The sequence below is a fragment of the Ammospiza caudacuta genome, chromosome 3, assembly GCF_027887145.1.
Source record: "Ammospiza caudacuta isolate bAmmCau1 chromosome 3, bAmmCau1.pri, whole genome shotgun sequence".
In the NCBI taxonomy this organism is placed as follows: Eukaryota; Metazoa; Chordata; class Aves; order Passeriformes; family Passerellidae; genus Ammospiza; species Ammospiza caudacuta.
This window is the reverse complement of record NC_080595.1, coordinates 73,171,893-73,194,293: the sequence shown is the minus strand read 5'-3', so window position 1 is coordinate 73,194,293 and position 22,401 is coordinate 73,171,893. Positions and strand designations below refer to the sequence as shown.

At 45.8% G+C, this 22,401-nt stretch overlaps 1 protein-coding gene across 1 annotated transcript in view; it reads right to left on the bottom strand.

Moving 5' to 3' along the window:
- Positions 1-5,288, bottom strand: part of SCML4 (Scm polycomb group protein like 4) — a 41,288-nt gene extending 36,000 nt beyond the window's left edge. Inside the window, exon 1 of the mRNA XM_058802717.1 lies at positions 5,088-5,288. Within this exon, the coding sequence (XP_058658700.1) occupies positions 5,088-5,288 (201 nt within the window). The remainder of the gene's footprint in view (positions 1-5,087) is intronic.
- Between the last annotated feature and the right edge of the window lie 17,113 nt (positions 5,289-22,401).

Here is a 22,401-nt window from a genome sequence, read left to right as displayed (position 1 = left end):
GTTCCTGTGGTCCCAAACAGAGGCACAAAAGTCCCCTCTTCAGCCCCTGAGCCTCGTAAGTGTGTGCTGCCCCACCAACGCTGTGCACTGCCTCACCAGCATCATCAGACCTTTTTCTCCTCCTAGATCTTGGAGGCCCAGGCAGGCTTACATTCAAGAGCAAAAGAGCAGAGAGCAAGGCTCGTGTAAACTCTGTTGTGTGGAAGCCCCTTTCTTTGTTTGTGGAAACCCCCCTGTTTTAGTGAATAATTTACTGCAAAATTAATTGCAAGAAAATGTGCTCTACAGCCTCTGGGTAGAGATAAATGTCATTTTATTAGGGGTAGTAGAGAACTGGCCTTTGTTAAATCAAAATGAAACAATGTGTGATTAGTGCAAGAGATGGAACATTAAGCAAACAACAGTTTAGCTGCCTCCTGGCCATTGAAATCCTGAGTAGTCCCTCAATATAATGAAGGGTAAATCTCAAAGTATTCCACTTAAAGATGTCTTTTCTTGGACTGAGTCTTCTCTATGGAAAAGCCAACCCAACCACCAGCTGACTGACTGAGAGCTTGCCAGTAGAAAGCACATATGTGTGAGAGTCAAAAAAAGCAGTGAAGAAGAGGGAAAGAGAAGGAGAAAAAGAGACAGAGGAAATCTGTCAGAGCACATTGGGAAATCCTTGTGGTAAGGCATTGGAATCAACTTTTGACTATCAAATGTTGTGAGTTTTAATATGTACAGCATGAGATGTAAAAGTGGTCGCTTTAAAACAAGATCTACAACCAACCCCCCACTCTTATGGGCTTTCTACATGGAAATGGGATTAGGGAAAGATGAACAGGGATTTTGGGTAGGAAATAAATGTGTCTACTTTCTCAAAGTCACCATGAATTAGATGCAGAGAGAGTGGGCTTTTGTGCCATTGATGATGGCTACAAGTTTGAGTATGCAGTGGCTGGGGACTCTCCTGAGTCCTGGAGTTTTTATTACAATCTGCACACCTCTTCAGAGAAGCCTGGATTCATCTAACTGGTATTTATGTCATTCCCCATCAAAAAAATGAAAGAGGGTAAAGAACATTTGCCAGGCAACTTTTTTTTTCTTTCTGAAGATCTCTGCCAGCTTGTATAATACATGGGAAAGTAACATGATGAACCTCAATACAATTTCCCTGCAGTTTTCTTAAACTATTTAGATGCAGATTCTCATTTTTATGGCTTCCTGTTCCATTGTACCAGTTGTCCCTTGTCCTGAAAAAAGAATTGCTAGAAAAGGCTGGGATTCACCCCATCCCCGTGGGTCTTTGTCCTTCCAGAGGGCAGAGGCACCTCCTGGCAATGAGAGCTTTTGCTGCCAGAGAGAGAACCATCTCCAGCCCCTGCAAATGTGCACTAAGGTGAGTGTCTGAGCCAGCCTGGTCCTGCCAGGTGGATTTCTGATGGCTGGACAGAAGGTTGCCATTAAACATACACCAGGGAAGCACAGAGCTTCTGAGCACATGTTTTGGGGTCCGTGGCTCTGTGCATTTGGCTGTGAGTGAGGACACTCATAGCACAAGCCCAGTCACTGAGGGTGAGAGGGGAGGTCAGCTGGCAAAGGCAAACACAGTCCAAGGTCTTTCCCACCTTTCCTTGTGTTATGCAATAACTTCCTTCTGCACAGCAAATGATGCAAGCGAGTCTGCACACAGCCTCCTACATCCCATCAGCGTTTCACAGAGAATGAGGCAGGTAACCTTGACAGGAGGATATACAACCTTGAAATCCAAGGCTGTATCACAGGACAGGTGAATAAACAGGACACTTTAAGGTTGCCTGTGCAATCTCATTCCCAATGCATCCAAATCCTGACTGCTTATTTGTCATCATTAGTATTGACTCCTAGGGCAGCAGGGTAACCTGTGCCCCGTAATGGAGCTGTCACTCCACACGTGTGACACTCGCTGCCCACCCCACCTGGCTGATGGCTGGGCTGGGGCCACCTCCCCAGGTGGGAGCTGCACTGGTTGCACAGAGGGACAAGCTGCCCTCGAGCTGCTCAAAGGCTGCCATGGCTTTGCTGCCCTCTGGGAGGGACAGAGTGTGGTGGTGTGTGCTGCAGTGCTGCCCCATGCGTATCCCTCCATGTCCTCTGACAGGGCAAATCCCTGCAGGGTGCTAACAAACCCTTCCCTCTTACAGCCTTCCCAGGCAGCTCTTCAGGGCTGCTCTCACTCACAGCCACAGAAATAAAACCCATCCATCGACTAACCTCCTCCCCTGGCTGCCAGAATAGGCTTTTTCCCAGAGATTTAGACAATCAGAAAGAATATTGTATTTTGGAGAAATGTAACATTTTATGGCAAATAGCTCCACATAAGGTACAAAACGTTTTTTGGAAAAACAGCTGATGAAATTTTATAGCCAAAGCTGTGAAAAAATAAACAGGATAGCAAAGAAAGGACTTTTCTTGGTGATGAAGTGTGATGAAATGTCATTTCAGGAAGACATAGATATTTCCTTTAATATCAGTGAAAACAGGCAATGGGTCACCTGTCTATAAAGAGCATGTGATTGAAAATGCCTGTTACTCACATCTTGGTCAAAATAAATTTAAATCTAGGCTGTAAATTCCGAGTTTCTTAAAAATTCAGAAGTATTTTTCCATCTGTTCTGTAACAATTCAGCTCTCTGGCTGCTATAAAGAATTTGGTCGTCTGCCATTTGGGCAGGGAGTCATTTTTTAAAATGAATTTAAGTCCTGTGGTATCTGAAACTCATACAATTATCGAGCTAATTAAATCAAGCTAGAGTTCCCCATCAAAAAATGTAATTTTTGACTCAGGCTGAGGAAGTGCTTTGGATGGAGAGGGGCTCACTTCAGCTGAGCACACAACGTACAAAGGCGCCTCATGGAAAACATTGCTTTGGTGTGTGAATCCTACAGCTCAAATCAACCAGGCCAAGTGCCATGGGTGCTGCAGCTCATCAGTGTCAGCCCCATCCACCTGAGCCACTGGATATAAAAGGATGCCTTGTTATGTGCCATGCTCACCAAGAAGGAGCCTATCTCAGATACACTGCTGAAGGAGGAATGCTGTTGCCTCCTCACCAAGTGCCTGGGGACAAAGAGGAGGAATGTGTGGTACCCAGCAGGGATAAAGTGTCCCTTTGGAAGAAGTGGGGGACACAGCAATCAAATGCTCGGCCACGTAGGTCCAAAGCACAGTGTTACTGCAGCATTTTCAGGAATTTAAGTCTACCACTTCTCCCCTTTATATATGTGTGGTGATTGGTGAAAGACTTTTTTCCAGGTGGATGGGTACATTTGGGATAGCATGGAACATATTCCTCAGCATTTTTTTTGGTCAAATTACAAATCAAATGCAAATGCATGAGCAAGAAGTTGGGGTCACCAAGACAAGCAGGGACAGAAGGGACAGGGTCTGAAAAACCCTGTATACTAGGTCATTGTTGTATTTGGCAAATCACTAAATCTCAAACCTCAAAGACCCAATTTCAGCACATCTCCAAAGTATTATTGTCCAGACTGGATGGTTTTGATCTGAAGAGTCTGCAAGTCACCCATTTACTGATAATAACTAAATTACTTGAAATAAATATGATATATAATAAACTTGATATAAGAAATACCTCTAGTAAAGCAATTCAGATATTTCCATCCTGGAGTTTTATCCTGATATGGAAGTGAAAAAATAAAAAGTATTTCCATATCCCACATTTTACAAAACACTTGAATATTTGTCCCAGTCTTAGCTTGGAGTTCTATTTTGGAGTACTGTTAGACAGAGATTAGGGGAAAGGAGAGAAAGGTAAAGATGAGGGTAGCCTGCTCTAGATTAAGCTCAAGTCCAAGGCTCACAGCAATCAAACAGTTGGTCCCTGTGTCCAGAGCTCAGCCAGCAGCACCATGCATGGGATGTCGTTGCCTGCTATGAACCAGGAGAGCTCCATGGAAGAGCCAGGCAACACCCCAGACAAGACCTTCTCCAGGAAGGCTGCGTCAGCCTTGTGCATACCCTGATGGTTTTATTTGCTTTTCTGTCTTGAAACCACAAACCCAAGCAGCTCTGATTTTCCAACAGTCTGCAATTTGCCCTCCTTGTGCAGCACTCTGCATGTCTGTGCCAGTGCCCATTGAAAACAAGGAACAGGCATGGCAAACATGCACAGAGCCCCGAGCTGGCTGGGGACGGAGACAGAGAGATTAACAGAGCAATCTGCTGAACACACAAGACCCCTTACTAAGCTGTGGCTCAATTTCACTCCCCAGAACAAATTCTCCTTCCCTAACCATCACAGTCCCATTTTTGCCTGGTGTGAGGCATCACAGTGGCACTGCTCCCACTGGTGCTGAGCCCACTGCAAGTGTGGTGGGAGAGACCCAGCCCAGCAGCAGCAGCAGAAGGGCTTAAGGCACTAAGGACTCCTGGCTTTCTTTAGTTCTGCCTTTGCCCCAGGGCTGCACAGAGAGCTGGGCAGGGAGCAGACAAATAAAGTGAAATACCATTATTTTTCTCAAATGCCCCTCTTTTCTTTTTTCCTTTGGAAAGTACCTTTTCTCCCTCCCCCTCCCTTTATTTCCACTCTCCTTCTCTGTATTGCTTTCCTTCTCTGTTCAGTTTGTTCAATTTCTAATCACCATAAGTGAGAGAGAGGAAAATGAAAAATGAGAAACCCTTCCCCAAAGGTGTGCAACCATCCCACACACCACTGTGGAAAACATTTTCAAATAGACCAAATTAAAATAACTTTAACCTTTGGGAAAACACACATGGTGTGGTTCTTGGGGTGTCCTATGCAGGACCAGGAGCTGGGCTTAATGATCCTGATGGATCGCCTTCAACTTAGAATACTTTATGATTCTGTGATTTTTTTCACCAGCTCAGGTAGAAGAGAAACCATCTTCTCTTTTGTTTTGTTTTGGTTTGGTTTGGTTTTTTGTTTTGTTTTGTTTTGTTTTGTTTTTTCTTTTTCTTTGCATTGCTCTGCCCCTGACTTGCACAACTTTTCCTCTGTTCCTGCATTTCAGCTGAAATTCCAGAAGAAAATGCATGAAGACCACCAGGAGGTGGAGAAGGAATGTGAAAGCCATGCATCTACCTTGTGCCCAGGTTTTCTCCCTCTCTTCTTTGGGATCTTCATGCCTGGCAGAGCACTGGCAGGCGCTGAGAAGAGGTTGTGAACAGCCATTTTGATGGGTGCTGGCTGGAGCGGGGGCCGCCCTCGCTTCTTCCCTGCCATCCTGGGGGACTGCATCTCCCCAGCAGCCAGGCTGGGGTCCAGGCACGGTGGGTGGCTCATCTGCCCTAAGGAGACCAAAAAAAAAAAAAAAAAAAAAAAAAAAAGCAAACCAACTCTTTATTTAATTTTCATTTTAGGTTTTTGGTTTTTCTTTTATCCCAAGGCAGTTTTCTCGATGCTGTCATTTTCCCTCTTACCATTGCTCACAAAGCAGCAAGAAACACACCACAGATGTATGACCTTGGGTGGGATTCACCTGACCACAGCCTTATCTTCACCTGACCACAAAACCCCTATTTTTCCCATTTCCCTCTCCTGACCATGAGTACAGTAGGGAGAGTTGCTCAGGTGGTGAGGCTTCTATTGCAGATGTCCAAGAGGTGAATCCCACAACCTTGGGGATACCACCTCGACCCTGCATCCTGCAGATAGGTGTGATGAAGGCTTGATCTTGCAGCCATCAGTCAGAGGGGTTTTGGAGTAATGATCTCCTGCCAACATGGTTTTTCTCACAAATTCTGTGGTTCTGCAAATCCTGCCTCACCTCAAAAGTAGTACCAATACCAGAATGGACTTCTCTCCTCTTCATCCACAGCCCTCCTGCGTGGGGAGGCTGGGCTGGGCCATGAGGTAGCCAGGACAAGGTAGCCATGTTAGAGGGTAATTGCCAAACATTTCCTTTCTGCAATTTTACAGCATCTGTTACCATGCATATTAGTAGTGGGCTTTTGGATCTACTCCATCAACACAGTTACTTCACCACAACTCCATGCAGCTGCTGAAGTTGAGCACGGATGATGGAGTGGAATTTGGTCCATTTTCCTCTGCCCAGATTTTAATAAAGAAAACAAATATACAGCTATATGCACAATGCCAAGGGAACAGACAGCTTCTGGTAAGGGTCACCTAAGAACAAAGGTTAATTAAAAAAAAAAAAAACAAACAGCTGAAGCAATATGTTTCCAAATGTTGTTTTGTCCAGGCATTTGATTTCCTGCATATGGGCAGAATAGTAGTCCCAGTCCTGCCTGCATGCATTGCCAGGCACAAAGGTCCAAGCAATTCTCATAACTTTATGATAAACCTTGCAATGGCTAATGTTATCAAAATTGTGCTCCCTCAGGCCAGTGATAATGGAAGGTTTCCTGTTTTCGGGGGGTTTTTTTCACAGAGCAGGCTCATAGCTCTCTCAGCTTCAGAGAAAACCTAAAGATGTGGTTCAAGAGCATTCTCTGCATAAAGTAAATAAAGGTTTGTTTATTACTACAACTAAAATTTTTTACAAAATCTATAAACTATAAAACCTACAAATTTCCCAGAGCCCTACAAATTTCTCAGAGCACTTCAAATGTCACAATTTCAGAGCCCAGTGTGACCAAGCTGATGCTGCTGGGAATGAAATTGGGATTGCTCATTCACGTGGTAGGAAGGGTACCACTTGATAGGGGCCTCTGGGGCCTATCTGCAGCTGGGGGCTTCTTTGTTTCAATGGCAAGTATGTTATGCCTAGTTAAAACTCTGTAAGTGTGACCAACCAAAAAGAAACCCACTTTTAAGGTATTATCCATATTATCCAGTTTACACAATCTCCAGTATGATAAAAAATAGAGGGCTCCCAGCCCTACCCCCCAGTAAATGCATTTATTTGCAATATCTTAAAACCTGTGTGTTTTCAATAATGCTAGGGGCATCTGCTCTGTTTAGGTAGATCCACTATATCTGATGGGACTCCTAGATTGATTATAACACTTCCAGCCTTCAACCCCACCTGCCTAAACCTCTCAAGCAAACACTGAATGTCAAACATCAGAGCAGAGCAAACGTGCAGTGCCTGATTTACCACCCTGTCCAGAGCCATTGTGGTTGCACTCACTCTCCAGGCATGCTCAGCCAGCTCGGGAACCCCATGAAAGCCTGTCATGAGGCTTTGTTTTTTACCAAAGAAAAGCCTCACAACATTTTCTTTCACTTGTGTCTGCAGAGAGTGTCCTTTCAGGGTTAAAATAGTCAGGCTTGCCACAGCAGGAGTTGAATGGAAAGGCCCAGCTTATCCTGAACATCACTGCTTTCCTTCTGCCTTCAGCAGTGCTCATTTTGTTCGCTGTAGTGCTTTCTGACAGACACCCTCGATGTCTCTTCCACCTCCCAAAGCAAAACATTCCCAGGATCCTTCATTACAGGCTGTCTGCAGGCAGGCAGTTCAGCAGGGAAAGGAAATGCAACAATTCCACTGGATTTGGCACCAAAACCCACTGAAAGCCCAGTGCTGCAGGCTCTGCATTTCGGTCTGCTTTAAATAAAACCTGGCAAGGTAAACCTTTGCAGAGGAGCTTGTTGGAGGCTGAGGAAGACAAATGCAGCCCAGGTTTGCTCCCTGCTTGAGGAAGGGAGTGGTTCCTGCAGAAGGGGCCGCTGGTGGCCATGGGGCTGTGAGACAGAGGCTGTGCACCTGCAGGGAACACCACACTGCATTGTCTGTTTCACATTCTCCTCTGATGGTAAAAGTAGCTGATGGCACCTCAGAAACTCTAAGCTATCAACCCCCAAAACAAGAGGTACTGACCCAGAGAACTGCTTTGTCAAAAATGTTGCTTTCTTTTGCAACTGGTGAAGTATTAAATGTGTGGTGGTCAGGAGACACAGTAAATTTTAACAATCACAGATGTTTGTGTTCTTTCTGCCCTCCCAATACTTGTGACACTGTGCTTTGGCAAAACCTCTTAGAGCTCCTCACCACATGTGAGGAGCTGACACACAAAACCCAGATGAACTGTGCACAACAGGATCTCAGTGTAACATACTTGATTTGACACAGCAAAGACATTGTCAACTTAAGCATCCAAGCTGTTGTAATTACATTTCATTACAAGCCCAACCATGATTTGATTCTCCTTTCTTGTGTGCTGAGGGAAATGTGAGTGCTTTTGGTGGCATTTGTTGTCACACTGCTGCAGATCCTGTGGGGCTCCCCAGCAGCAGGGAAGGGCAGCAGACACACAAAAACTGCTCCTGCCTGACAGTGAGGGGTCACAGCAAGACCTTCCCTGACAGCCAGGAGGAAGCTCTTGGGCAGGGTGGAAATACACACAGCCAAATTGCAGGTGGCCAAAGAGGTCAGAGGGACACAGGGGCTTGTCTGACTGCCCCCAGCAAAGTCAGGGTGTTACCTTGGAATGACTTTCCTGGGGCAGCTCTGGCTGCTGCCACAGCCTGGCCTTGACCCACAGCTCAGTGCTGGAAAGCTTGGTGGGTTTGATGAAATTTAAGGGCAAATTCAAGGAAGCAAATTACAGGCTACTAACAAAGGCTCGGGAAAGCACTGTAGTGCAAATAGATGTTGAAAATGCTCTGGGAGGGAAATCAGTGTACGTTTGCCCTGTCCTTGTGCTTTTCCAAATGCACTAGCTTTTGGATGCCCAAGAATGGTGCAGCTTCAGTCTGACCTGGGCCCATCACTTTTGTATTCTTAAAATAACTTATTAAATAAATTCTTAAAAAGTTTAAAAATAACAGCAGGAAACTGCATTTATGGCTTCTCATCACTTAATGCAGGACTAGGCCCAGGGTAACCTCTCCTGACTTGTCTCTCAAGCACTGTCATTTGGAAATGCAATTTCTAACTCTGTCTTCCTCATTGCCCCATCAGGTCCCAGAGAGGAGGCAGCAGGGAAACACCTCTCCCCACCTTGGCAAGCACTGCAGGGAGGGTGAAGTCTCATCCCCCCCTGCAGCAGAGGTTCAGGTGTGACTTCAGAGGATCCTGAGGAGCACCCTGTGTACAGCAGTCTGCCCTGTGGGATGCCAGGGGTGGGGAGAAAACATTCCCTAGGCCAGTGCTGAGCTGTAGGGTGTTTCTTACATGCTTTGCACCATGCACAACTTGCACCACGTGTTGGTGTGTGTGCTGCACAATTAGCAGTGCAGATTACCATGCTGGAAGCTACAGCTGAAAGCAGAGAGAGCTATGGTGCATTTCCTCCCAAGCTGAGTGTTTTTGATGGACTGCAAAGATCCATTCTTAATAAAAATAAATGTCTGCAATAAATGCAGCTTTTAAGCTGCACTCCAGTAACTGCAAGGACTGAAAGTAAAAATACCACATTAAATTTTATATCGGTAATTCCACAGGATGATCATTTAAACTTGGTTTGTACCAGGTCTCATGCAAACCTGTGCCTGGACAGGCACAGGGATGACACATAGGGAAGGAACCAGCAATTCCTGCTGTAAGCCAAAGGAGCATGCAGGGGTGCAGTCAAGTAGAAAATGTGCCCGTTCCTCAGCAGCTGAAGGAGATCGCCCTTCCCTCCCCTACACCCATTGCTCCCAGCTGCAGAAAGACTCTGACCTGTCAGCATTTGCAGCCCTGCCTCCAACTCTTGACTCCCGCAGAGCTTTGTGTCTCACTGATCTGCATGCCCAACAGTGGTATGTGGAATGGGGAAAAGAGATAAACTTCTTGTTTGTCTGTCTTTTCTTCAGATGCTGTTCTGGAAAGCACGTTTGTGGGGGAATATCCCATTGTTAAACAAGAGGGAGGGGATACCTTTCAGCCAGTAACATGACTATTTTCTCCTTTTCTCTGTGCACAGCAGGGCAGCCCTTTGACTGTGACCGCTCAGAGATGATGGTCTGAGGAGTAGGTGAGCAAAAAGAAAAGCACTGTCAGATCCAGAAGCCAAGCTTTAAACCTGCCTGCTCCTCCTGGGGAGTATTCAGGGACACGAGACATTACACATCTCTTCGTCATGAATACCAAAGCAGCAGCGCAGAGTACATGAAAGGTAAGGCTTTAGTGAAGCAGACAGTAGGAATTTTTGCTAATAAAAGCACTGAGCCAATATTCTCTGCATGTCTGTATGTGATTGCCTAATGACCTCTCACGGTTGACACCCATTTCACCATTGCTCAAAGAAAGGTCAGGATAATTTTTATCTGTGGCACAGAGTTCTTTTACAGTGATTTGCAAACCACTTCTCTTTTCTTGCCTATTGCTTTGGGGATTGAAATGAGAAGCTACTTCTCTGAGGGACTCTTTTTCTCATTTTGACCCCAGGAAGAGAATTTCTACATAGAACTCCTGACACTGTCTAGCCAACAGGATATAAGTAGACAGGCCTATTTTCCCAAATCAATCATTCAAGAAAAAACCCAAACACAAATATCTGTGCTAGCTGTGGAAACCAAAAATGGGATTCATCCCACCTAATTTCACACCCCAGTTTATCTTCATCTCATTATAGTTGCCTCTGGTCATTTTAATGTGATACCCTGTGTCACATTAACATACATGTGCTGAAATATCTCACACACTTCAGGTCATCTAAGTGTTGAGATATTTCCATCTAAGGTGGCACAAGATGACTATTTTAGACAACCAGACTTAGTAACAGATTATGACACCCAAATGCCTACATTCAAACACTTGGACATAGGTGTCTCCATGGGTGCTGGATGTCTGACGTCCCACGGTGTCAGGACAGATGTGTCCGGTGTGGCTGAAGGCGTGGGGATGCGACGAGATACAAATGTTGAAGGTGTCCAGATATAAATGTAGTTTGTGGTGGCTCTAGGGTCCACTGATCAGGTCCAGTTTGTCCCTTCCTTCTAGACATCTGTATTTAGGTGTCTTAAACCAAAATTTTTCTCATTTCTAAAAGGTGGGTTTGACTTATGTATTTTATACCCAACACTAGGGTGAAGTTTATCATGTCCTATGTGTACTTGCTTCTTCTAATTATGAGTCCAGAAAAACTCAAACTCATGTCTAGATATCTACAAGGCCCTTGTGAATCCTGCACTTTGTGGCTCATGCCTGTGTGCAGTGGGTAGTTCTGTGTTGTCCTGTGCTCCTGGTTAATAGTGCCTTACATTGCAGAGGAAAGAATTGCCTTTTTGAAAGTGAAAACTCAAGCTTCCTGGGTAGGAAAGATGAGATTCCTGGGCTTGTTTCAGCCTCCTTGTCAGGTTACAAGTTAGGAACTTACTATCCTTTCAGTGCCTCACTTCTCCCACATGTCCCACAGAGTCCCCTCCAGGGGCCAGAAGACAACCAGACATGGAAAGCAACTTTCCTGGGACAAGGGCAGCTGATTGCAGGATCCAGGCTCTTCACACTCCCATCACCCATACCCAACCACTGCCACATGTTGTTTCTCCAGCAAAAGTGAGCAAAATATTTCAGTACCCCTCATCTGAGTAAATTAATATGTTTCCCCCCATAGTTCCTTGAGTGGTTTGGTTTTGCCAGCTATTTTAGGGTTTAGGCATTTTCAGAAGCAGTTTAGAAAAGCTGAAGAAAATGCAAACACATTTTCTTCTTGAAGGCACTCCCAAGAGGATTGATCCTGAGGTATTCAAAGAGATATTTGTGAGTTTTCCCTACATAGAGCAGTGCTACAGTGAAAAGTGTACCCAGATACAAGAGGGGTGAATGTGTTTATGTTCTGGAGTGTAAAAACATGGATTTCTAATGAGCTGTAGTCTCTTGTTGGAAGTGGTAGCCCTGTATCATCATCTCCTTGCAGCACAGAAGAAATTTAACTCTCCTTCATAGAACTGAAAGTAGTTGCAGCATCCAAAACAACATTCAGTGGCATCTGTCACTGCATAGACTCTGTGTATCTTACCCTGGAGCCACTGTGTCAGCCAGGGACACTGTGGGAGATAACAGTTTTCTTCAGTGACATCACTTTGTACCTGAGCTGCGCATGGCAAAAAGGTTCATTTATTTAGTTTACTTTCCTGAAGAGTAAGATTTCATGTTTTCCCAGACTCAGGCTCTCCTTCACTCCTCATATGACTTTTGTGGCTTTGTTTCAAACAGACCTGATGGAGCACAACAGCAAGGAGTGCAAAGGCTTGCAGTTGTAGTGGAAATGTGTAAAAGATGGAGATGTGAGACCCCAGTTGTGCTCCTACAAGACAATGAGAGCAGAATACATAATATAAAAGTTAGATGCTGGGAAAAAAATCTTGTGGGACCTGACACCTTCCCAGACACCAGAATCAGGCAGTTACAGGTCACCAATGTCACCATCTATAAAAAACCAAGCATCCTTGTCTCCTCTGCTCAGGAAACCACCTGAGGCTGTTCCTGTAAACGCTGTGGTTGATTTTGTGCCTGCCCTGTGGGAGCTGAAGGAGGTGCAGCAGCCAGTCTGGGCATGGGTGGCATTCTGCTGGGTGGCTTTCACATCCTGGAAATTGGCACATTTCTCTTTGCAGGTGGTTTCAGGCCTTTGCACCTGCATGCCTCCAGCCTGTGCTGAAGGTTACCCTGCAATAGCAATTGTATAGTCCTTCATCAAATAATTTGCCAGAGGATCCAAATCAAACAGAGTTAAAGCAAGGAAACACCCTTTTACACCTGCAAACATGTCTCAGTGAGCAGAAACCCATCAATGTGTCTGCCACAGGTGCTTTGCTGGCTGCTGCAGGCTCAGGAGTGTCAGAAGGGGTCCTGCAGCAGGCTTGCTCTTCAGGTGCTGAGAGCAGGTCCTGGTATTTTCAGTTGCTGCATTGGGGTGAGAAAGGACTGGGCAGCAGGCAAGCAGTGTCTGTGCTGTATCCTACCCTCTTCTCCCTCTCAACATCTGGTGCCTTAATGAAGAGACAGGGAGGTGGTAGGGAAAAACCACAGGATTCTTCAAAATCCAGACAAAAATTGTTGATGATGTCTGCACCTTCTTTTGTTACTAAGAGCAAAAGAAAGGGAAAATGGTTCCCAGTGCCTTCTTAGAGCCTGATTTATTTTTTTTAGTTAAATTCATCAGCAGTGACAGTGCTGTCCTTGAGGAGGTGTTCTTTTGAAGGATAGCACCCTGGTGACAGCAGGTAGAGCAGTAGCTGCATGCCCCTTCTCACTCAGGTTTGCTTAATGAGCCAGAAGAACCTGCAAACCCAGGCGAGAATGGGACCCCCAGGAGCAGCTGAGGCCAGCCTTGCCTCCTGATCTTACCTTTCTTCATTTGGCCTGACATTTTTGTTGCAGATGTGCAGCCTGTAGCAGGGAGTTGGGGGAATGAAACTTTATGGAGAGTGAGTGAGTACAGGCAGAGCACCAAAGGAAAGATGTGAAAAATGGATGAGCGAGGCCGTGAGAGTGGCAAGGGTCACTCTGCAGAGATGGCAAAGGCAAATGTGCACAAAGAAAGGCAATTCCTTCCTTCTCTGTCTGTCTCATGTGGGGCTAGTGGCCCCACCTCTGATATTGCAAAGAAGCAAGAAGAAATAAAGCAGGCTTGGTGTCCATCCTTGGTGAGCTGCAGGCACAGGAGGGGTTCCACTTGCAGATCTTTGCCTCAGACTGTGGTTTACCATTTGCAAGACAAGGTCCCCAAAAAACAACTTGGATCCCTCCCCTCATTGTCCTGAGACTTCCTGCCTCAACTTCTGTGTATGCACAGGTGCCATTTTGTTTTGCTAAAAAGACCCTCTTAAAATCCCCTCTCCTGAAATCCTGGGAGTGGTAAAATGGGCTGCTGAGGGATCTGTCCAGGAGCTGTGCAAAACTCCCTCTGGGATCTTGGAGAGGCAGGATGGAGAGCTAAGGCCAAGGGCTGAGTATTATAAGTTTGGTATTTATTACGCAAGTAGAAGCTCCTGCAGACTTCCAAGCTCTGCTTTCCAGGCCTTCCTATCAGGCTTCCTCCAATTCATTTCCTCACCTCCCCTTGCCTGATCTGAGCACCCTCCCCTTGGTGCTGACAGGCTGCAAAGTCTCCAAAGGAGATAGGTCCTCTTCCCCACTGCCTCCACAGCCATCATACTCCTGCTTAGGTGGCTCATGAGACCCCGAATCCATCCCCAGCATCCCTCTGGGTGTAGGGATGTGTAATGGAGGGCTGCTCCCTTCCCAGGTTGCAATCAGCCTCCACCTGCTTCTCTGCCACCCTGCCTTTGTCCATCTGCAACTGGGACTGAGTGAACTTTCCAGTGACTGGGAGGACTGTAACACAGAGCACATCATTCCTCTCTCCCTGACCTACCAGCTGTAATTTCCAACACCAAGATCCTCAACTTTCAGTTTTCCCTAACTCTAACCCCAAGTGCTGGAGATGCAAAGATGTCTGACAGTCTGACATTAATTAATCAATTAATTAATTAATTATATGGCACTGAGGCTGTGATTCTGAACCAGCAATTTAATTTAAACTGGTCTGATCCCTGAAATCATCTGCAATTAACAGAAAGAATCTCTAGAACAGAAACTGGAGTCAAGTTGAAAAACTCCCTGTCTTCCCCAGATTCAGATTAATAAGAAATATAAGAAACTTAATATGGTAAAAGAGAAAATTGCCATGATGAACAGCTTGAGGTGGTCTGGATGTTTTGTGTTGGCATTTATTGCCTCCTGTGCTACTCTCAGTGGTTTACACACTGCTATCCTGAGTTACCTTGGCAAGTAAGTACATTTCTAACACAGAGACAACCCCTGTCCTGAGTAGAGTTGCCATAATTCCCCATTGTGAGCTCCTTTCTTGAGCTCATAATGTGGGATAAAATCTCCATTTTTCCTTCTTTCCCAGATTATATCTACTACGTGAAATCACCAGGGCTAATGTGCCTGTTTTGGAAAAAAAATGTGGAACTCTCCCCTCTTTCCCACTGAAATATGCCTTGCAGGCAGTCCCCTGCTTCTCCAGTTGCCCACCGATGCCATCCCCAGCATGCTGGGGAGCCCTGGGGTGCTTGGCTGCCGTGCCCAGCCCCCTGCTCCTGCACCAGCCCATGTGCTGCCTCCCATTCCCCCACGAGGAACAGCCAGCCCCTGACTCTGGCAGGGTTTCTCGTGCCTACCACAGATATCTGTCCCAAGAAATAAATTAGCCCCCTAAATCTGAAGAACTGATATTAAAAAAGTCAGTAGGGAAATATCTTTTTTTGGGCAGAGGGCAGAAATTTCACACATTTCTCACATAAAGTTAACTTTATTCCTTAGGGATCTGATGTACTTTTATATTACATTTTGAGAAATAATACTTATAAAAGATTCATAGTTTTCTGGCATAAACTGGAGTAGCTCCTACGTTTCTGTCTTTAGAGATTTCAGGGACCATAGATTCCGAAGATGCTGAAAGCTTCCACTTCCATGCATGAGAGATACATTTATATTCAAATCACATTTTAACATTTTAATTGGACAGCATGAATAAGAGGATATTAATTTAATAATTAAGTTCAGGAATAAGAAAAGCATGTGCATTACTGACTAGAGCCTGCTGTGTTAACCTGGACTGTTTGAGAACTGGGTGGTCAGCCCAGTACCACTGCTTCCCACTCCAGCAGAAAAGCTCTGGTGCCTCAATGATCACTTGGCAGGCTGGCAGAGGGCACTGGGGAAGTTTCAGGCCATCAGCTGTGATTGTTTTGCTGGCAAAGAACCCCTTTTGGGAAGGTGAGTTCTGGCCACTCCCAGGCTTGCTGTCTGCCTGGACACTGGATCTGTCCTTGGGGGAGGCTGCAGGTGGCTCTCAAAGTGCAGATTAGATACATCTGGAATAAAAGCATCCTGGGAAACTGCAAAATATTCCAGACCTAAGACTGAAGCATGGGAATATTATGCAGCAAGTGTGCAAGGAGCAGCTCACTGTGATTGGGGAGCAAAGCTTTGCTAACTGGGGCTGATTGTTAAAGGACAAGCACTCTAAAGTTCACCCCTGTTTGACTATACCTGTAATTCATTTTCCAAATAAATATATAACCTTGACTTTTCAGAACTGTTTTGATCCATATCCTTCTCCAACTAACCACCATTTTCTGTTTTCTCAATGATTTTTACATTGTGTTTGGCAACAGCCCTGTTTTCATCACCTAGAAACTCAATATTCGGTGTAAAACCTCTCCAGCTGGCTCGTGTGTCAGAGCCTGCATACCTTCGGCAATAGAATCTGCAAAATTGTACTGATTAAATGTCTGCTTTTGCTGCTATTTAAAAAACACACCCCAGATGAAAGGTGCCTCTGAATGAATTTTCAGTAGGTTTGTGCTTGCAAGGGCTGTCAGTAGAAGGCACCCTTCCAAACCTGATCTGAGGGCAGCTAACAGGAAGCTTTCAGACATTTTATGGAACCAGAGTTTGGCCCCTGTGTAATCTGACAGCGGATGGTGAGAGCAAACACAGAGTACTAGCAGAAGGCATGAGTGCTCTTGCAGTACAGCTTAAACCTGTGCAACAGGGCTCTGTGGGACCAGAGAGGAACTTGCATTGCATACTCAGTCCCTGCACACAGGGATTTTTTTCCCCACTCTGTACTGAATTGTTTACTGGTGCTCAAGGTGTCACCGTTTTCATATTTTCTATGTCTGTAGCACTGAACTGGCAAGAGATCTCTAGAATGGCAATGTCTTCCATTCCTGGCTACACTTCTTACTAAATGGGACAACAGCTCTGGTCACAAAGACAACTCCTCACAGTTCCATGGAGATACCAGGGGCTGCCAAGGAAGAAATGCCTTCAAGCACAGGCTGAGGCACACGCAGCATGAGGCTGACAGCAGCCACCCAGGGCAGCAAATTCTTATGGACCACAGAAGTTTCTGTGCTCAGCAGGAGCTCTGGGAGCTGCTCAGTGTCTGAGGGCTGTCCCACTACATGGATCACCAGAGGAGCAACACACAGAATTACTGGAGGCACCTGCCTTCCTCAGGAGACCTCCCTCCATCACCTGCCAAGCACTGTGGGCACTTGGTGAGAAGGGCTCGGGTGCCTGCACAAGCTCTGGCCAGAAGGGTGGACTGTTCTGCTCCCCCATCACCTGAATCCCCTTAATCAAAAGCCTTCATAAAGCCCCTCCATGCCCCAGGCACACTTCTTTGCTGCAAAGTCATTTCAAAATTGTTCGATAAAACATTTCAGCTTTTAACCTCTTTCTTCTGCCAGTGAGAAAACACAAATGAATATGAGACAAAATATCTGCAGGTCATAGTCCATTCTGCCTGCCCCTCTGCAGGGGATGCTCACAGTGGATGGAGGTAAGTCATCCTTTTTTATTGTTTGTGTGTGTGACCACATAATTTATTAACAGATCGTAAGCTCTTTGTGGCAGTGTTTGAGACAACTAGTATGTCTCTCTTCATGAAATCTCTGTGATATTGCAAAGGAAATGAAAAACCAGATCAAAAAGCTTCTTACGTCTCTCTTGAAAATCCAAACCAGTCTCTAAATGTGGATCCTGTGTGTTTCAGATGCCCACAGTAGTACAGGCAAAGTGGCCCACTGCAAACTCCTCCCTCTGCACCTTAAAGCCCAAAATCAGATTTACTCTCTTGTGGTGTAATTCACATGGGATCCAATGCAATCAATGTCATCATCCCCCAAATTCTTTGTCAGAAGCCATTTTCTCTATTCAAAGTTTATCCTATTTTCCTTGCTAGTTTCTCCCTTATCAGGAGGCTGTGGCATGGTGCCATCCATAGCACATGATGATTAAAGCTTCCTGAGTACCTGGAAGAATTTTAGACTTTATTTGTTTAATTTTCCTCCCACTTTCCTCTAATTTTACATTCCTTTATGGAGTCTCCTGGCCTTCCCAGCCCATCTTTTGTCCTCTGATGCTTAAAGGAACCTGTATTAACCAGCCTGAGCAGCTCCCTCTAGCAATCACAGGCAGCATGACCAGAGTGTCAGGCTTTTCACTGTCCCAAAATTAGCATAAGAAACTGGCATATGGACTGTGACTGTAGGCAAATGTGACCTTTTCAGAGGCTGACTTTATTTATTTATTCTGCTGCCATTTATTTCTAAGTTAAAAAACAAACAAACAAACAGAAAAGTCAGGGATATAGTGCACTGTCTCCTGGACCTACTAACAATAAATAATTACAATACTTCTGACTAGCAACACTTCTTCATGGAACTTTAATTAAGATTGCAGTCACAGCCTGGGACACAGGCTGAGTACACAGCAGGACCATCATTAGCTTTTCCAGTTCCTCTGCACTTTCATTTAGGTGGTAAAGGGCCAGACACGAGTGTCCCCGTGGTTGTTCATGTTCCTGCATGCTGGCCCTGATGGGAGAAATAACTGAGTAACACACACAGCCCTGTTTGCCACTAGACCTGTACATCACATGTTTCTATAATCTCACATCATTTCAGGGAAAACCAGCTCGTGGGAGGTCTTAAAGCACACAGATGGGCATGCATGGCAATTTTTGCCTGCTCTGAAATGCTCTCTCCCTCTCTGGCCTCAGGGACCATTTCCCTTGGCACAGCCTCCCACTGGGTTTGCTGTCAGCTGCACTCTTTGAGTCGTGCTCTGAGCGCCCCCTGAGCACACCTGAGAGGGGCTGGAGCCTCACTTCTTTCTTCTCCCAGCTCCCTGCCTGCCCTGAGGCTTTCACCCAGGCAGGAGGATGAGCTTCTGTGTGCTCATCATCCCCTCCGTATGTTCCTCTGCATGAGACCCCTGTATCTGCAGAGCTAGACATTAATGAGTTTGAGAGAACACACCAGCTTCCAAATTAATTAGAATAAATCACCCACCAGAAGTCTCAATCAGTCCTGCTCTCCTCATTTCAGAAAGGAGGCTGCTCCTGCATGCCTACCTCCACATCACACATCCCAACCTCCCTTCATTTTCTCCTCATCACACAGCAGCTTACTGCCTAGCCAGGTAAATAAATACTGCAGCACAGAATCACCAAAACATTTAGGTTGGAAAAGACCTCAGAGGTTATGGAGTCCGACTGCTAACCCAGCACTGCCAAGCTCACCACTAAACATCAGCCCTTCCCTGGACAGACCTTCTTGCTGCATGTGTTCTGAGCTCCTGGAGAGACAAAAGCCCTGGCACGAGGTTACTGGTAGCTCTCCTGAGCAGATCTTTCTTCTTGACAAAGACAGATCCCTGAGTTTCTTTGCCATCTCAGCATCTCAGGTCCCTGCTGTCGGCAGAGGCTGCCACTGCTAAGCATGTAAAAATAATGTGTAAAGAAAAGAAACAAATCATGATTTGTGCAATATTGTCTCCCAGCTCAATAATCTCATTTAATTAGAAATCAGAGGTAACAACCATGGCAGGTAAATTTAATATATTGAAGACTGAAGGAATTTCACTATCTCTAATAATCTAGTTAAGAAAAATGTCCCTGAAGTTGCAGGTTTCTCCCAGGCGTCTCTCCCCATACCACACAGCTCCATCCCAAACTAACCATCCCAGAGGACTGGCACAGGCCACCAGCACATTTTGTGTCTGCTGCAGGGTGCCCTGACACACCCAAGCGCATGAGTGCAGGTGTAGAAGGAACACAAACCTGTGGTCAGCCAGGGTCAGGAGCAGGCTGAAAGAGCAACACTGTGGTCAGTCCCATCAGCCTAATCACTTGATTCTTTTTTGTTCCAGAGGAAATTTACCCTCATCTAGTCAGCTGTGAATAAGAGAAGAGCTACATTTTCTGGCTTTTTAGCTTCACCCAAGAAACACATGTTCTGAGAGGCAAGGATATTTGCACAGGCTTAACTTCAGTGACCTGATGCCACTACAGCAATCCCAAGAGGAACACAACATGTTAACACGTGTCCAAAGGTTTCTGAGCCGAGCTGGGGGTGCAGCAGGGGTTGCACCCCCCAGGCACACTGCTGACTTTCATACATATGGAAAAGGTGGAAAAAAGCCATGCAGAGGGGGAACAACAATAGTTGTTTTCCCAGAGCACACCCTGCCCATGCCTGCAGCCTCCCCAGTGAGGCAGGACCAGTCCAGCAGCCCTGGGGTCTCCAGACAGGGAAAGCAGCAGCAAAGCTCCCAATGCACAGGGGGACATCCATTTTTGTGGGAAGGGAGACAAGCTACACCACACACATGGGTAGAGCCCAGCCATGCTGCTCACTGACCTACATGAATGGGACTTCCCAGGTGAGTGAGTGAAGGCAGGAGAACCAAGCCTGACAAAACCTGAAGGGACACTGCAGCCCCTCCCAAAAGGTAGCAGCATTGGGGCACACAGCAGAGCCTTTGGTTGGGAAATGGGGAGCACTCACAGCCACACTGGGAGCTCCACAGAGACAGAGACATCTTCTCCTTGCTCTTGCCTTCCACCGAGCAGAGCTGCCTTCACTCCCATGTGAAATACTGGTTCAGCCAGGACTTAACCCTGAAAAACTTCCCTCCTCTGTGTCCCATTGAAGCCTGAGGGTCTGCAACCACCTCCAAATGTGTGCCAGCTCAGAGGTGACACAACAACCTGCACAACAAGCAGCATTCTCTCTTCCCACATTTTAAGGAAAACTGCTCATATATCAGCACCAGAGCGGTAGTTTAGATTGCTCAGCATCCTCTGGAATAACTAAGCAGCAGTGAGTAATATGTATTTACATACATTATGGTCTATTCCCTCAGTGGAAGGCGATTTGTGCAGATAACTTCCATTAATGTTAAAGGGAGTCACTCACATAAATCCTTGGCACATTAATGGCCCATGAGCCTCCTCTGTGTAGTAGTTCGTGTTGCTGCATTTAGCGAGCGCGATAGGAGCGCGGCCAACTTAATATGCAAATAAATTCAAGTATTTACTGAGCCATAAGAGATAGTTACCAGGCACATCTCATTCATCCTTTACGGGCAAATAGATGGAGCTTGCCAGATTAAATCGGGAGATAAATGCTACAAACATTTTTTTTAAGGCAGCAGGGTACTGAGTCTCCACATACACATAAATAATGATCATAAACAGTTTCTTGAATACATCTCCTCTTCTATTTGTTTTTACTCTGTAAGTGTCTTTACTACACATCTGCACTGAAGCACCATTTGTTGCATTGCTGTTGCCTGACAGTGGCACAGGAGTCCCTTCTGTCTCTCAGGGATGGAGGAGAGCCCTGCACCATCCCTGCTCCCTCACTCACCACCTCCTTGGCAGCTGCACAAGCTGCAGGAAGGGAACACTTTCACTTTTAAAAGATGGGCCACCCCCTACAACTCCATTTTTCCCAGCACCCTTCCTTTATTGGCACCTGGTGCAGGAAAGAAAGGTGACTTTTTGCGCCGTTTCTTCTCACAGAGGTTCTCTTGAGAATCTGCACTGGACATTTGCAAAACAAGAGTCCTCACCAGATCTGTACTTTTCAGAGGAAGAAAACAGACTTCTTCTGTGGGAAACAGATCTTAAAAATGCATCAGATGCAGTATTACTGAAGTCCTCCTTCAGTTCCCTCTGCATGATTTTTTAGATGCCATGCCAAATGGATCTGTCCTCCACAATATATTTCTTTCTGGGGTTAATGAATGAAATAACACTGATTCACTTTGTTCTTTCTGATGGAGAACAAGGAAAAATTCTCTCTCTCTATTCAGTTCAATAAGAAAGTTCCCATGCACATACAAGCTCATGGAAATATGCAGACACATATATTAAAAGGCCTTATCTACCATTAGACTCCACAGCATCTGCTGGGCTGCAATCCTACTGATGCTGTGGGGTTTTTCATAGGAGTCACCAACAAACCCTGAAGTGATCCTGGAATCCCTGTGTTGGCTCTGGGCTGGTGTATCTGCCCAGGCTTTAGAGCACATCATTGAGTGTGTGCAGGCATTTCCCTGCAGAGCCAGAGCCAGGCACAGTGGCAGCTCAGCTCAAAACCAAAAAATTATAGCAGAGACAAAAGAAAACCTCATGATCTCTCAGGTCCTTTAATATGGAACCCCTATTTGTAATGTTGCCCTTTGGATTTTTCCTTAGCTAAAATCCCAGAGCTCTCTTTTACCCTGTTCAGTGCCTGTGTCTCCTTTCAAGATCTCATCTGAGCACCATCTCTGGCCAGGTGGGAAGACCTCTCCTAATCTTTTACTCCTGCCTCCAATCATGTTTCTCTCCCCACAGTGTCCACAGGCGTCAATGGCTGCAAACCACTGATGTGTACTTTGGAAATCATGTTGTTTTACATACTGATCCTGTAAAACAGAGGTTCCCCAGAAGAGCCTCCACAGCTGCTTGCAAGGTGCAGTGCAGATCTCATGGCTCAGGTCTGTCCATTTTGCCCCAAATCCAGGCTGCTGTGGGGGGCTTGGGAGCAGCAGGCACCCAAGAGATGACTTTGGCAAGGGGACCCAAAGTGGCAATAGGACACCCAGCAAACAAGACCAGCGGTGAGGCCTCATTCGCACCTTTCCTTTCTCTTGCCTTGATAGACTGAGTGTTGAGTGACACATTCCCTCAGGCTGTGAGTTTAT